This window comes from Mauremys reevesii, linkage group 15, assembly GCF_016161935.1.
Source record: "Mauremys reevesii isolate NIE-2019 linkage group 15, ASM1616193v1, whole genome shotgun sequence".
Classification (NCBI taxonomy): Eukaryota; Metazoa; Chordata; order Testudines; family Geoemydidae; genus Mauremys; species Mauremys reevesii.
Window position 1 is genome coordinate 21,090,322 of NC_052637.1, and position 15,081 is coordinate 21,105,402.

Below are 15,081 nucleotides of genomic sequence, written 5' to 3' on the forward strand. Positions count from 1 at the left end.
AGACTTGGAGCAATTGAAGTTTAAAAGTTCTAAATTCATAAAACCGAATGAGTTACAGCAGATAAGCCCTTGGAAGGTGCCACCTACTGCTATGGCTTTCTTTGACAGAAACTGGCGCATGTCGGGGATTCTCTCCAATTGCCCATTTTTTCTTCTTATGTCAACAACATGAGAATGGTTTTAAAAACAATGCAGATATGACTGTCGGAAAAGTCTTTTCAGACACTCAGTTAGAGGTTATCTTGGCCTGTAAGGCCACTGCAGTTTGGGGTGCTGGGGTCACACCAGTCCTTACTGATTATCTACAATGCACAGTGTCATATCAAACAGTCACCTCTGTTTTGCTCGCTGTGCGGTAATGGTGGTGGTGTCCTGGGATATAATGCAGTTGTTCCACTGTATTGTGCCGTCGGGAGGCGAATGCTTGGCGCTTGGCAGAAGTTTGGTTCATACATAAGGTATTGTACAAGTTATTTGAGGCACTGGGATGGGAGTGCATCTTTGTCATCCTGTAGCGATCCAAGACAGGCGTAGAAACAAAGACGTCTGTGTGTGACAATGCGCGTGACATGGACTGGTCTGCGAAACCTGTGCGCTCTGGGGAGAGCAGGGGGTCTTGGGAATGGAGGCGCTCTGCGGACAGAAGCTGTTCATCAGAGAGGATCCGTTCATAAGACATGCTGAACTCCTCGGGCATGACCCTCTCAGGGGACAGCACCCTGTCCTGGGACATAGCCCGTATGGGTCGGCGGGGCCGTTCTCTGTGGTTGGTCTGTTTCTGAGACATTTGGATGACATTGAGAGGGAGGGTCCCTCGTGCTGCCAGATCAGGAAGGTGTCTCCTCTTCATGTAATATTCATCAGCTTCTTTGTCAGCTGGGAGGGGAAAAGAAAAGGAAACAGTGTTAGGAGCAGCCGAGGGTGTGGTCACAGGAGGGAGAGCAGGGATGGTGTGCATAGAACAGCGCTCTGGAACAAGGCCTCTTGGTGTGCTGGATAATGTCAGAGGCAGCACAAACATGGAGATCCATCAGGCCTTTCACCTTAATCTTCAGAGATTTAAGCATTGCCATAGACAGCGATAGCACTGTGCTATCAATCATGGAACTCAAAGGTCTATTTGCACTGTGTGAATATGTATGTATTACGCATGGACACAATGTACATCATGTGTATGCACACACAGCCGTACAGGTCCAGTGGGGACATCAGTTTGTACATGAGTGACTGTGTGCTATATTGCAATTGTAACATGTCACACAATGAACCCCATGTACTGATTTGTAGTATTACCAGGTCACTGAGAATTTGACATGGTTGGAAAACAAAATTTCCAAGTCTGTGGGAAATTTGGACATTTAGAAATTTCCTTTTGTCCCAAATTGGAACAAAAAGCTGAAATTTCCAAATTTAGCGTGAAACAAAAATAACAAAAAATTTGTTTCAGAAACATTGAAGCACCCTTATAGAAACATTTCATTTCGACGGTCAAGATGTTTCCTTTCAACAGTATCATTCTGACTTTTTTATATTATATTATATTAAAGTGATTTTGTTGTTTGTCAGTGACTGGCCATGAATATCTCATGGATGCTGGTTTCAACCAGAGTCGCTCTCACTGTATTTTTTCAAAAAACTTTTTTTTTTTGGTAAAGTCAGCTGCAAACTTGCTCTGAGGGGTGTGGGGTGCTCCTGTGAGACACTGTATTTTCTGTTTGGTGTTTAGTTTCCTAAGGGCACTGGACATGAGTTCAGAAATATGAGGTCCATCCCAAAGTCTCTGAGAAGCTCAGGGAAACAGAGACTGACATGCAAACCATTCAGCTCTGTGCCATGCTGTTTGTTCCATGAAAAGTGCTCTGGTCTGTCTGTCATTCTTCTGTCTTAGATGCTCTGTTACATAAATGGGGACTCAGCACCGCCCCCTTTTGTTGGATTTTAAGCCACATAAGGCTTGCAGTGGAGGTACATTGGCCTTGAGATGTCTGTCTGACTCATTGGTACCACCACAGTACCTGACCCTGAGCAGGTAGAACAACCTGCCAAAACTAGGTTACAGCCTGAAGAAACAACCCCACAATTATTCCAAGGAAGCAGTTTCTGTGGCACCTTCTGGATCTTACCTTTGCCCTAATGCTGGGGAAATATGACCACCTGTTTAGAGCTGTGCAGTGTCTTTGGCCCTTGAACACTGGCCTGCTTGCATACTGCCATGGTGGCCTTATGTTAATATTGACACCTCTGATGATATGTAAGGGAGCATCTAGTCTTATTGCACACCGTGTCCTCTCAAAGCTAACAGCAGATTTCAATGTAAGTCTTTTGTCATTGGGCTGGGGGACTGTTTAATGGCCAGGAATAAGGGTCAGTAAATTGCCTCCTCTGCATTCCTTTCACTGCAAGGCTTTCAGTGACTGCTCACAGCGTGTCCAGAAACACCCAACACAACCAGGCCAGGGGGCTCCCAACACCTCAGGACTTGTCAGTAGTCTTCACCCTAGAATGAAACACATACAGCACCCCTGACATGCAGTCACCTCTGCCATGGAGAGCAGCACTCCACTAGCTCTCAGTATGCTGCAAAAGTGTGTATGGGGGTGTCTGTGTCCACAGACGTTGAGGCTAATGCCCGTGCAATCTTTGTCCATACAAAACAGACAAGTTCATCAAAATGAACCTCTCTTGCAACTGCATGGGACAGCAAGGGCTTAGAAGGGTGTGCAGGAATATCAGTCCTTTGCTGTTTTCCTTTCCCTAGCTTCCTTGGATGGCATAAGCTTGTCCGTGAATTGCTTTGTGAAGGCTGCACACCTGAGAATGTGTTAAGGACAATACAAAACACTGGTTTCTCCAGCCTCTTATTCTCACTCAGGCTGAACGAGAGCATATTAAAGAGAACAGTACGGGTGGGGGAAGAAAAGCTTCATCTCACGGAAGCCTCTTTTCATGTTCAGATGATTGAAAGAGCAAAACTGCTCACAGACCAGTCGAAGCAATCTCAAGGTGAGCCAGACAAGTGGGGCACAACATAGATGCCTTTGAATCTATCCTGCCTAAGGGGGCAATTGCACAGAAACACAACCCAAACACTCCCTCTCTGTCTGATACAACTACAAAAATGTACGGCTGAAATGCCCTCATGGAAGAGATATGAAGTCAGCTGGAAAAATATTGCAGTAATGCCAGAAGGTATGGCCCCTGAAGTGTCTACGGGATAGAAGAAAGGAGGAGAGGCTTGACAGAGAAGCTCGGCTGATTCTCCCCACCAGACAGACTATTTCCTTAGAGAAGATAGCCCTTCCACTTGGCCCAGCTGCCTGATTGTGGCCAGTGTCAGCAGAAGCCCACTAGACACAAGAACAGTTACACAACAGCAGCTTGAGACCATGGGCCAAAGGCCTGATGTGAGACTTAAGCAGTGTCTGGGCCAGTCTTCTGTGCAGGGGTGAATGTCACTGAGTTATCACTAACACTGGCTTGGCTTCCACTCTGTCCTAACCCACATTCTCAGTACCATGGGAGGGGAAGCCTCTGATTTCTAGTTTGCCTATATTGCACCATGCTCCTGGGTGTGTTGTCAGCTGCAGGGATTGAATCTAGGGCCTCTGAATCTCCAAGCATGAGCCACTATTACCTGAGCTACGGGGCCCAAGACCGCCGTAACCTCATCCCCCTTTATATGTGGCCCAGCCACTAGATGGGGACAGAGCACCGCTTGGATAGGATCTGGGTTACACCTACATTTCTGTCTCTATTATCTTGTTCTGTATTTGCAGGATTTCGTTTTAGATAGTACTTTGGGAGACATTTTGTGTCTCTCCCACTAAACTGTTATTTGAAAAAAACAACCATTGCAAGCATGTTTTAGTGGAATTCAACTTGTGACAGTGCACCCCATATTCATCACAGTGATATCATATGATTATGACATAATTCTGATGTATTTTATGCAAGATAGGTCATGGAAGATATCATTGAAAAGGTTATGATTTACTGCATAAGATTATCCTATTTGTATGCATGTATCATTTTTGTATCTGAAGTTAGGAATATTGACTATATATCTTTATGACAAATGTGTTTACACCTGGGGAATGCCCACTAGGCAGAATGCACTCAGTCTAGATGACTGGCTGGGAATGGCCATTAGAGAAAACAATAGGCCCTAGAAGAAGTTTATCTCCCACCGGGAAGGCAGAGTGGGAGGGAGCAACCTGAGGACCCTACAAACAGTCTCTGACTCATGGTTGCTGTGGCACTACAGGGACATGTAATCAGACCACCTGGTACTGGACTCCATCTTGGAATACCAGTGTTTTTCCACTGACTGGCATGGGAGCCAAGCTTTGAGACAAAGGGTTCCTGCCATATATAAAAGCTATTTAAGGCAGGCGAGTGACATCATCTTGGTTCTTCACTGACTCCCTGCCCCCCAAAGACTGTGGGAATCACTTGTGGAACAAGGACTGAACTGCGGGGAAGTGCTGGACCCAGGCTAAAGGGATTTTTAGCCTGTGAAAGGAACACCTGAGGTTTTTAAGCTGTAAACAAGTGTGGTGGGCCCCTTAAGACTCATTGCAGACTGCTTGACTCATCATTTAGGGTGCAGATTTGGTACTTATATCCAATCTCTTTAGTGCATTAAGCTTAGTTTGCATGGTTTGTTTGTTTGCTAGGTAATCTGCTTTGATCTGTTTCCTGTCCCTTATAATCACTTAAAATCTATCTTTTGTTGTTAATAAACGTATTTTTGCTTTGTCTAAAACCAGGGTGTGGGAACCATAACTTGGGGCACAAAGCTGTTGCATTTCCTTCTCCATATTGAGGGTGGGGGCAAACTTCATGAATTTACACTGTCTAGATCTCTGTGCAGCACGAGATGGTATAATTTGGGGTTTATAATCCAGAGGGGGATGTGCACTTGAGTAGCTGGGCAGTTCCTTAGCTGTAGCCTCCCCATGCAGCGCTGATGACAGCTCTGTATGTACTGCAGCTGGGTGTGTCTCTACCTGTATGTGCACTCATCACAGCAGTACAATGTAAAGGGAGCCCAGGCTGGTGGGTCGGGGGGCTCAGTGGTACCCCAATTCCAGGTGGCACCCTGGTGGGAGATAAACTTCTTCTAACACCTACTGTTTCTCTAATGGCCCTCCCCAGTGAGCCATCTAGGCTGCGTGCATTCTGACTAATGGGCATTCCCCAGGTGTAAACACATTTGTCATACAGATATATAGTCAATATTCCTAACTTCAGATACAGAAATGAAACATGCATACAAATAGGATAATCATATGCAGTAAATCATAACCTTTTCAACACATCAATATCATGCCATCATCATATCATAATAATATCAATGTGAAGAATATAGGGTGTAGTGTCACACAGCTACTCTTTGTTTAAAAAACTTCTGCACCTTTAAAACACCTGGGAATGAATGGTTAAATTCCCCACTTCACAGAATCCAGAATCATTCACTGTCTCCCAAATCAGCTGAGACGCACTCAACCTGAACTTTGTCCTTTAAAAGATAGCATATTTGTAACTTTAGATGTTGTTGTGACAATTTGGGAAATCTGTCTATGTACAGTTTATGAAGTCTGTTTGAGATTATGAACTCTGGTATGTCTGAGTCTTTAGGATTATCTTTGCTGTATTTTCACCTTATTTTCCTTGTGCTAAGGAGGAGTGCCTGAGTGTCTGTCTCTGAATAGGATGGTGTGACTTATCTAATTAAAATATAATCATGCAAATCATTATTGCTACCACTGTTCTATAATTGCAATGAATCTTATACAAAGTGTGACACGTGACCAGAAAGGGTTAAGCATCCTGCAGGCTAATTGACCCAGATCCAACCATTAGAGACATGTTAGAAGAATATGTGAATGGTAATTAGGACCACTCCATGGTAGATAAACTAGAACTTTGAAATGAAACCTGTATTGTTAGAAAAATTGAGGTGATACTAATTGTATGTGTTTAATTATAGCTTGTTAAATGTTTGCCATGTAAACAGACAGTTCCTGTCTGTCACTATAGCTATTATTTCACAGATCAAAAGGGAATATTATTTTGATGAATCTTGGGTGCAATAATGTCATTCTCTTTATGTCTCTTTAAAGTTTGTGATAAACTGCTTAATGGATAAATAATCTTATGTTAATCCACGTAGTTAATTACCGGTGAGGTTTAGGAAACAGAAGGTTACATCAAAAGGCTATTGTTCACCCAGGACAGTATGGTCAAGTGGCTGCTAGAAAACTATATAAAAGACCCTTGGGTCCTGATCCTGTCATCTCAGATCTGCTTGAGGCTTCATGCAGGGGAAGCTTAAACCACAAGGCTGAAATCCTGGTCCTGACTGGATCTGCTATGAATCTGAACCTCAAGAATTGTACTCATGTCTATATGTATACTGATCTTTTAACCAATAGTCTCTCTCTTTTCTTTTTTAATACATTTTAGTTTAGTTAATAAGAATTGGCTGTAAGTGTGTAACCTAGGAGGTAATGTGTCCTATCATTTGGGATTGGTAGAACTTTTTTATACGATGAATAAGATTTTCAGTAATCCTCATTATATTTGACTTGGGTGTCTGGGTAGAAGCCTGAGGCTTGGTTGCTTTAAGGGAATTGTATTGTTGGCTTCTGGGTAACCAGTGAGGTATGATAGACGCTGTTTTGTACTGGTATGGTAAATCTAAGTATTGGAATATCCAGCCGCTTTGGGGACTGTCTGACCCATTCTTTCCAGTTCACCCTAATTGAGTGACCTCAGTGGGCTCCCCTGGGACTCCGGTCACATATGGTTGTTAAAGACCCACCACACCTGAAGAGATCTTGTCCTGAATAGATCTTCTGGTTCCTAAGAAATAAAATTGTGTTATACTGTGACCTTCCAACAAGAGTATTTTAATTTTTATCTAACTTCTCTGTTTGCCGTAAACATCGCATATATATTTTTCAAAATTTTCAGGTGTGGGAGAGAGTGACTTTTGGGTACTTGCTGTAAATCATTTGTGTGATAGTGAGTGAGTGAGTGATCACAACACTGGGGAATTGTCTTTGTGACATTCAGAGTCCAGACACCCCAAGGGGAGAACAGAAGGTTTGGTTTAAACTTCCCAAAATAAGCAGTAAAACCAGCTTCTTTTTGATGTGTTCTCATACTGCTTCCCACCACATCCATGCAGAGCTAATTGCCCAATCATTGCACTCTGCCAGGTCACTGGAAGAGCATTCATGTTCAACCAGCTGGCACTGCAGGAGATGTTTCATATTCTGAGGCTCTCTGCCACAGCCACAGGTGGCGTAGCCCCACTTGATCATCACCTCTCTAGCAGCCTACTCTAGTGTGGTGTCAATGAAGGCAATGCCGAGTTAACCAACTGATCTCATACTATGTTTTACTGTAAGATTATACTGAGTAAGATCTTTTATGAAGCTTTGTAATGCACATAATTTAATAGTCATGAGATATGTATACAGCTTATGGTTATGAATGTATGTATATGTAGACATTTAAAATTGTAACTGTGGTGTGACTTCAACTTTACCTCACAACAGGGCAGTGAAGTAATCAGGGAGGGAGGGCTATCTCAAGCATCTAATCATTGTCCAGCCCAGAACAAGAGGAACTATCAAAGCTAATGGGAACAGCCTGAAACTCAATAGAAAACCCATCTTCAGAAACTCAGAAAGGAGAACACTTCAGTCTCCCGGGATACACAATAGCAGATTTAAAGATAGCCATCCTGCAGCAAAAACACTTCAGGACCAGACTTCAAAGAGAAACTGCTGAGCTTCAGTTCATTTGCAAATTTGACACCATCAGCTCAGGATTAAATAACTACAACTAGCCAACTACAAAAGCACTTTCTCCTCCCTTGGTGTTCACACCTCAACTGCTAGAAAAGGGCCTCATCCTCCCTGATTGAACTAACCTCATTATCTCTAGACTGATTCTTGCCTGCATATTTATACCTGCTTTATACCTCTGGAAATTTCCACTACATGCATCTGACGAAGTGGGTATTCACCCCCCGAAAGCTTATGCTCCAATACGTCTGTTAGTCTATAAGGTGCCACAGGAACCGTTGTTGTTTTTTACAAATCCAGACTAACAGGCTACCCCTCTGATACTTCAGAAAGAAGGGAGTTTTCCCCCACTTTGAATATCTATAGTGGCTGAAGGAAAAAAAATCTGCAAACCCTTTTAAAATGGAAGGGGTTTGAACTGAAGATCATCCAGAACTGGATGGGACAGTCCCAGTGCAAGATGCTAGCCATGAGTGCTGGATCCCTTCTATAGTTAGGGGGTACGATGGCAAACTGTTTTAAGCCACTAGGTAACTCTTATTAAAAAAGGGATTTTTTTCTAATATGAGAGTATAAAATTTGTGGTGGCACCTTTATTTTCTATGTAACTTGTATCTGTTTGCTTTTCCCCTTACTAGTTTATCTTTGAATCTGTGGTTTTCCTATTAAATAAACTTTGTTTTATTTTTTTCCCCAAGCAGGTTTCCAGTGTGCAAACTGTGTGTGCCAAAATGAGCTGATAAATGGGGGCTGGTTTCACCCCTTCAGGGCTGAGGAGCCAGCAGGGAATGGTCCAAGTGTCTGGTAATTAAGAACGCAGGGAAGACGTTTGTGGGGAGGGACTGGAAGGACTGTTGGAGTCACCCTGCAAAGGGTAGCTAGGTGGGTGAAAGCCAGGCTGAGATCTTTTGCTTGTGGACTGGCTACTGGTGTCAGGGACCTAAACCATAGCTGCACAGCACGAAAGCCCCCAAAGTTACAGTGCAAGCCATGACAGAACCCCTTACAGCTTCTCTGGGCATTTTCAGACTTTTTAAAGGTGCCCTGGATTTTTTTGGGGGGGTGGGTGGGTGTTGTTGGAGAACTCTCATGAACCATGGCTTCAGACTCATAGGCCAGGCCCCAACCCTCTGCCACAGCTTCCTCTAGGACAAGAAGCCCCAATGTTGCCAGCCCAGCTGACGAATGTACCCGACTTTCCTCCAACAGCTTCTGCAGTGGAACCTCACTGGCAGTACAAACATCAACAGCATCCTGAAGACTCAAAATTTTGGGGAATGCAAAATAAATGCAATGTGATTTTAGAAACAAGTAACACAAGGAATACTGGACTGGACTGGGCCTGGGGGCCGTGGGTAGGGACAGTGAGAAGTATTTCACCAAAGACTGAAAAGAATTTTTCATCAAATGCTTTAAATAAGAGATAAATCTAATCTAATCTTTCATCTATCTCAGGAATTGTTCTTCACACAAAATTGCACCCATTTAACTACATCAGAGTGTCCTCAAACTGATTTGACTATTTTTGGTGTAAGTCTGTGTGTTAACATACTTCTTAGGGAATAAAAGTGGCTAAAGTCAATTTAGCTAAAGTTGGAAGCCAGATCCTACTGGGGAAACCAGAAAGGAGCATAAACTCTGGCAAGTCGAGTGTAAAAGTATAATCAGGCAGGCCAAAAAAAGAATATGAAGAGCAACTAGCCAAAAATTCAATCTATCAGACTTTTTTTTAAAAAGTCTATCAGAAGCAGGAAGCCTGCCAAACAATCAGCAGGGCCAGGGGATGATTGAGGTGCTAAAGAAGCACTCAAGGAAGACAAGGCCATTGTGTAGAAGCTAAATGATTTTTTTTGCATTGGTCTTCACAGCTGAGCAGAAGCGGCACCAGGGTTTCTGCTGCCCTAGGCGGCAGCACTCCTCCTCTGAGCATTCGGCGGCAGGGGTCCTTCCGCTCCGCGTCTTCGGGGCACTTCGACCGCGGGTCCTGGAGTGAGTGAAGGACCCGCCGCCGGATTTCCGCCAAAGACCCGGAGTGGAAGGACCTCCCACCGCCGAATTTCCACCGAGAGTCTGATCAGGAGTTGGGAGGTTTTGGAGGGAACCCGGGCCCACCCTCTACTCCGGGTTCTAGCCCAGGGCCCTGTGGTTTTCAGCTGTCTATAGTGCCTCCTGTAACAGCTGTATGACAGCTACAGCTCCCTGGGCTACTTCCCCATGGCCTCCTCCAAACACACTTTTTATCCTCACAACAGGACCTTTCTCCTGGTGTCTGATAACGTTTGTACTCCTTAGTCCTCCAGTAGCACAGCACTCCCACTCCCACTCAGCTCCTTGCGCCTCTTGCTCCCAGCTACTCTCACACACTTCTTCTCCTCTGGCTCCCCCCTCCCTGACTGGAGTGAGCTCCTTTTTAAACCCAGGTGCCCTGATTAGCCTGCCTTGATTGGCTGCAGGTGTTCTAATCAGCCTGGCTGCCTTAATTGGTTCTAGCAGGTTCCTGATTATTCTAGTGCAGCTCCTGCTCTGGTCACTCAGAGAACAGAAAACTACTCATCCAGTGACCAGTATATTTGTCCTCTACCAGACTCCTGTACCCCACTGGCCTGGGTCTGTCACACAGGGTATGTCTAGATCAGAGCTAGCACTGTCTACCCATGGTGGGAAGTACACTCCCAACTGTAGCCTACATCTATGTGATGAGCGAGGAACATGATTCTCCTGCTTGAGCACTCAGACTTGCTCTAGCTCGAGTATAAATAGCAGTGTAGCTGTAGTAGTGGCAATGGAGGTGTGGCTGAGCTGTGCAGAGTACAAACTTGTCTAAAGCCTTAGGGATGGCAAGTAAGTGAGCGTTGAGATAATGGAATCTCAGTGTTGCCAACTTTCGTGATTTTATCCCAAGTGTCATGATATTGGTGTGATACTTAAAGTGCCAGCGCTCCGAGACAGCTGAGCAGGTGAGAGTCTCAGCTTTCGTTAAAAAAAACAAAATATGTTTTGAGCCCTCAGGGTTGGGGAGAAGTGATTGAAATGCGCCCTGAGTGCACCCTACCGGGTGAGACACTAGAAGGCAAATAAAAAGAACCTTAAATGTATTATTTTTTAAACTCTCATGATTTTGGAGGACCTGAACTCTTGATTTCTGAATGCATGGGGTTGGCAATCCTGGAATCTTCGTTTTCAGGATAGTTGGTTTATTTCCTCTTGGCTTTTTGTTGTTTTGGACCAATACAGTTTATAGATTGGAGGGAACCTCCTGATACAGTTATTAGGAATATTAGATCACCAGATTGTTTTGTGTTTTGTTGTCTTTGATTTTTTGGGTCATGGGTTTTTCCCCCTCCCAAGCTTAATAAGCTAACATACAGAAATCACTATGAATTCTGTTTTTGTTAAGCACACATGTATTCAGTCTATTCCATCTGATCTCTCTATTTTGGTTTCTCTGTAATATATATTTTTTAAACTGCCTAATCCTTGTAATGCCTCCTTTAGCTAACACAGAGTTGGTTAACGAGTCTGGCAATAATAGCTCCCTGTCTGATTTTGACCTTTCCCAGTTAGCAATAAACAATGATTTCCCCCCAAAGTTTTGCACAGAGATGGAATTTGCACAGCTGCTCTTGTTCAACAATACTTGTGATATAGCCCCACCCCTTGTCAGGGCACCACATGCCAGCCTCATTGGGGATGTCACTGCAGATCGGGGATGGGGGTCTGCCATGGGGATGCTGCCTCGTAGCCAGCAGCCTTTACCCCACAGCTGTTTGCAGGTAGGTGTAGCAAATGGGTCCCATGAGAGCTCAGAACCCATGTGAGAGCTGGGTGAATAAACAGCATCACTGCAGCTTTAGGATCTCATTCCACTGGGCTCTCGCATGGGTGAGACCTGGCTTCCTTCCATGTGCAGGCTATGTATGGCCTGGACAAGTCCCAGATCCTGTGCTCTGGACGGAGCTGGGAAGAGGTTTGCCCACAGCTCTGCTTCCCCACTCACCAGTCTGCAGAGCTGCAGACCCCACCCACAGGGAGATGAGGTGAGTGCTCAGCCATGGCAGCTCCATGAAGGGCTGGGTGTAGCAGGCACCATCTAGCCCATAATAACCAATGAACTACACCATGGGCAGCTACAGGCACGTTGAAGAAGCCTGGGAAGCATCAGGGAGAAGGAAAGGAAGGATCTTTTAGAGGCACCAGGTATGAACTTGGGTGAGTCGGTGGCTTGCTCTAGACCTCAGTTCCTCATCCTTCCTGTGCTCATATTCTCCATTTCAACTGTAAGCTCTTTGGTGCAGGAACTATCTTACCATGGGGCTGTGCAGTCTCTACATAAGAACATAAGAACGGCCATACTGGGTCAGACCAAAGGTCCATCTAGCTCAGTATCCTGTCTTCTGACAGTGGCCAATGCCAGGTGCCCCAAAGGGAATGAACAGAACAGGTAATGATCAAGTGATCCATCCCCTGTCGCTCATTCCCAGCGTCTGGCAAACAGCACAATGGGGCCCTGGTCTGTTGGGGCCTCTAGACAGCAGTATAATACAAATGATTATCAATAATAATAGTAGTAATAATAATAATAACACATGCCAGCATGGCCGTTTCAGCCCTGTCTAGCTCAAATCAGGTGTCACAAAACCCAGTTTGTCTGGCTGGCTAACTGAGTGACTGGCTGAGAACAGACACAAAGTTTGGATCCAACAAGTTTCTCTCTTGCTGAGACGGGGAGTGGGGTGGGTAATAAGTGTCAGAGGGGACAAATCTGGTTCCTGCACCAACCCCTAGCAGGGACCCTGTTCTAGTCCTGCTCGTCCCCTGCCTCTTGTCCCACAGAGTGTTCCTCAGCTGGGGAGTCTCCCCAAACTCTACCCCCACAGTGTATGAGCTGGTGCTGCCAGGAGTTGAGTTTTCTGTGCGGAGCGGCAGCTGGGTCAAATTTTAGCAGTGTTGCGACCACGCAGCTGGAGCAACACTCTGAATTGCTCCGACAGCAGCTGTATTGATTTAGTGTGGGACCACTGCTTGAAAGTGGGCCGGCCATGGTCCCTGGCTCCTCAGAGACTATGGAACTCTGAGCAGGTGAAAACAACTTTGGGGGGCGTTCGCCTCCCTCAGCCCTCCTAGTTAACGCCACTGTGCTGGAGCCCTGATTGGTTACGTGCTGGGTCAGTGGAAGAGCTGGATTCCCCACTGGGATGTGACTGACTTTTGTATAAATTACCCAGAAGTACCTACTGGAAATAAAGGAATGAATAAGGTTGGGGTTTTCCAGGGGACTAAGGCAAGCTCTCCCCCCTCAACACCTTGGGAAATCCTAGCCCAAATCAGTCGTCGTACTACAGTAGCTAGACGTGGCACAGAAGGTCTGTGCTTTGCTGGTTCATTCTGGGTTTAGAGGCAGCATCTCGCCCATAATAACTAATGCACAGCAACATGGAAAAATCTGCAAGCTGCTCCAGGAATTGCTGCTAGGAGCAGTTCCACAGGCAGACAGGCCCTGCTCACTGTAGCTAGTAGTATTGCGTGTCTGGAGAGGGAGGTGATACTGTATGTGCAGAAAAATCCCACTGATTGGCTAGCTAGTGACCAGCCAGGGCTTGCTATGCCCTGAGGGCAGATGAGGGTTATTCTCTGAGGGCCAGTGCTATGGATTATGCACCACTTAGGCACTAAGCATAGCGCTAAAGTGGGGCTTGAGCAGTGCACTGGTGTTGCCCCTTTGTACAGGAGCCAGTTGAACGCTGTGACCTGCCCAGCTTTCTGTGGGGTTACTTCTCCAGCTCTCCACCACTTCCCTCTGTCTGTGTGGAGGGGAGACCCAGGCTGAGAGAGGCACCACAGGGACCTTTTATTATCCTGACAGAGGCCATGTTCCTGCCAGCCCCCAATCCTCAGCCCACTTCACCCACCTGGACAGTGACCAATCAGCACGTTGGGCACCAGCCATCTTGATAGTTTAATGCTGCCACCTCCACCCTCATCCTCACCCGGCAGGGTGGAGCTCTAGGTGACTATGGCCAAACCCTGCCTTACTCAGGCCTGTACTACACACAGGGCTTGTCCCAGTGTAGCTATGCCGGGTGGTTTTTTACTGAGGAGGTTATACCAGCGCAAGTGTGTTATACAATTATAGCTCACGCTCCTTCCTGTTTGGGACTAGCTGTATTGTATGAACACATTTATACAGCTATACTTGCATCCATGCTAGGAGGTGCACTGCTTAAACTATCCTGGTCTAGCTGAAGTGATACAATGTCTGTGTAGACAGGGTCTCAGTCCTTAAATCCAAGTGAAGCCAGGAGGGATTTGCCTGAAAAGAATGTGAGTGAGGATTTCACAATTTGGGCCCCAAATGTTCAATATGCTGTAATGATGCTAATGGTTTTGATGACTGCTAGAAGAGAAACCTTCTCAGAAAACATGACAGCATCACCTGACAAATACAGAGTTTGATAGTTATAGAAAGCCAGAAAGAAAGAAAGGGGCAGTGTTCATATATTTCAGATTGACGGCCTTTGAAAAAAAAACAGCAAAATTACCTGTCAAAAGAAAAAATCATTAAGAGAGTTGAGGTTGCAGATATACTGCACTTAAACACTAGAGAACATCAAAAGATGTCATAGTTAATGAAAACTTCCAGGCTTTCAAAGACTCACTTTTTAGGTTAAGGTTTAACACTAAACTTTTCTTTGTATCCCTATGTGATATATTCAAACATATCCTCTTACAGCTTTGTTGGACAGTGGAGCAATTACAGGAGATGGGAGATTATTATAACCTGTATGAATTTATAAGTCTTTGTGCCGTGCTCAGATACCAGAGTCTTGGGTGTCAATACAGGAGTTTGGACAGATTAGATAGATTAGATAGATAGATAGATAGCATTTGACCAGTTTAGCGCCTCTGTGGGACATAGGGAAGTGTTACTATCTTTATTTTCAGATAGAACTACTCAGGCACAGAGAGGTCAAGGGTTACATTTTCAAGAGTACTGGTTAATATTCTGGATCTCAGCTACTGGGAGTCCAATGTAAGACACCTAGGTCAAGATTTTCTGAAGCTGGTGCTCATATTGGGCTTCAAAGTCCATATTTGCACTGGGATTGTCAAAGGAGTCCACAACTCAGTGAAAGCTGGGCACTAACTCCCTTTATACTGCTTTGAAAATTCTAGCCTCAAACATCTACATTGAGGATTTCCAGAGGTTCTGAGCATCTACAGCTCCTTCTGGTGTCAGGATGAGATGCTGGGCTTTCTGCAC

General features: G+C 45.1%; 1 protein-coding gene across 1 annotated transcript in view; it reads right to left on the minus strand.

Annotated features, from left to right (window-relative positions):
- Positions 1-202: 202 nt before the first annotated feature.
- Positions 203-15,081, minus strand: part of SHISA6 (shisa family member 6) — a 368,918-nt gene continuing 354,039 nt past the window's right edge. Inside the window, exon 6 of the mRNA XM_039502346.1 lies at positions 203-876. Within this exon, the coding sequence (XP_039358280.1) occupies positions 323-876 (554 nt within the window). The 3' untranslated portion in view covers positions 203-322. The remainder of the gene's footprint in view (positions 877-15,081) is intronic.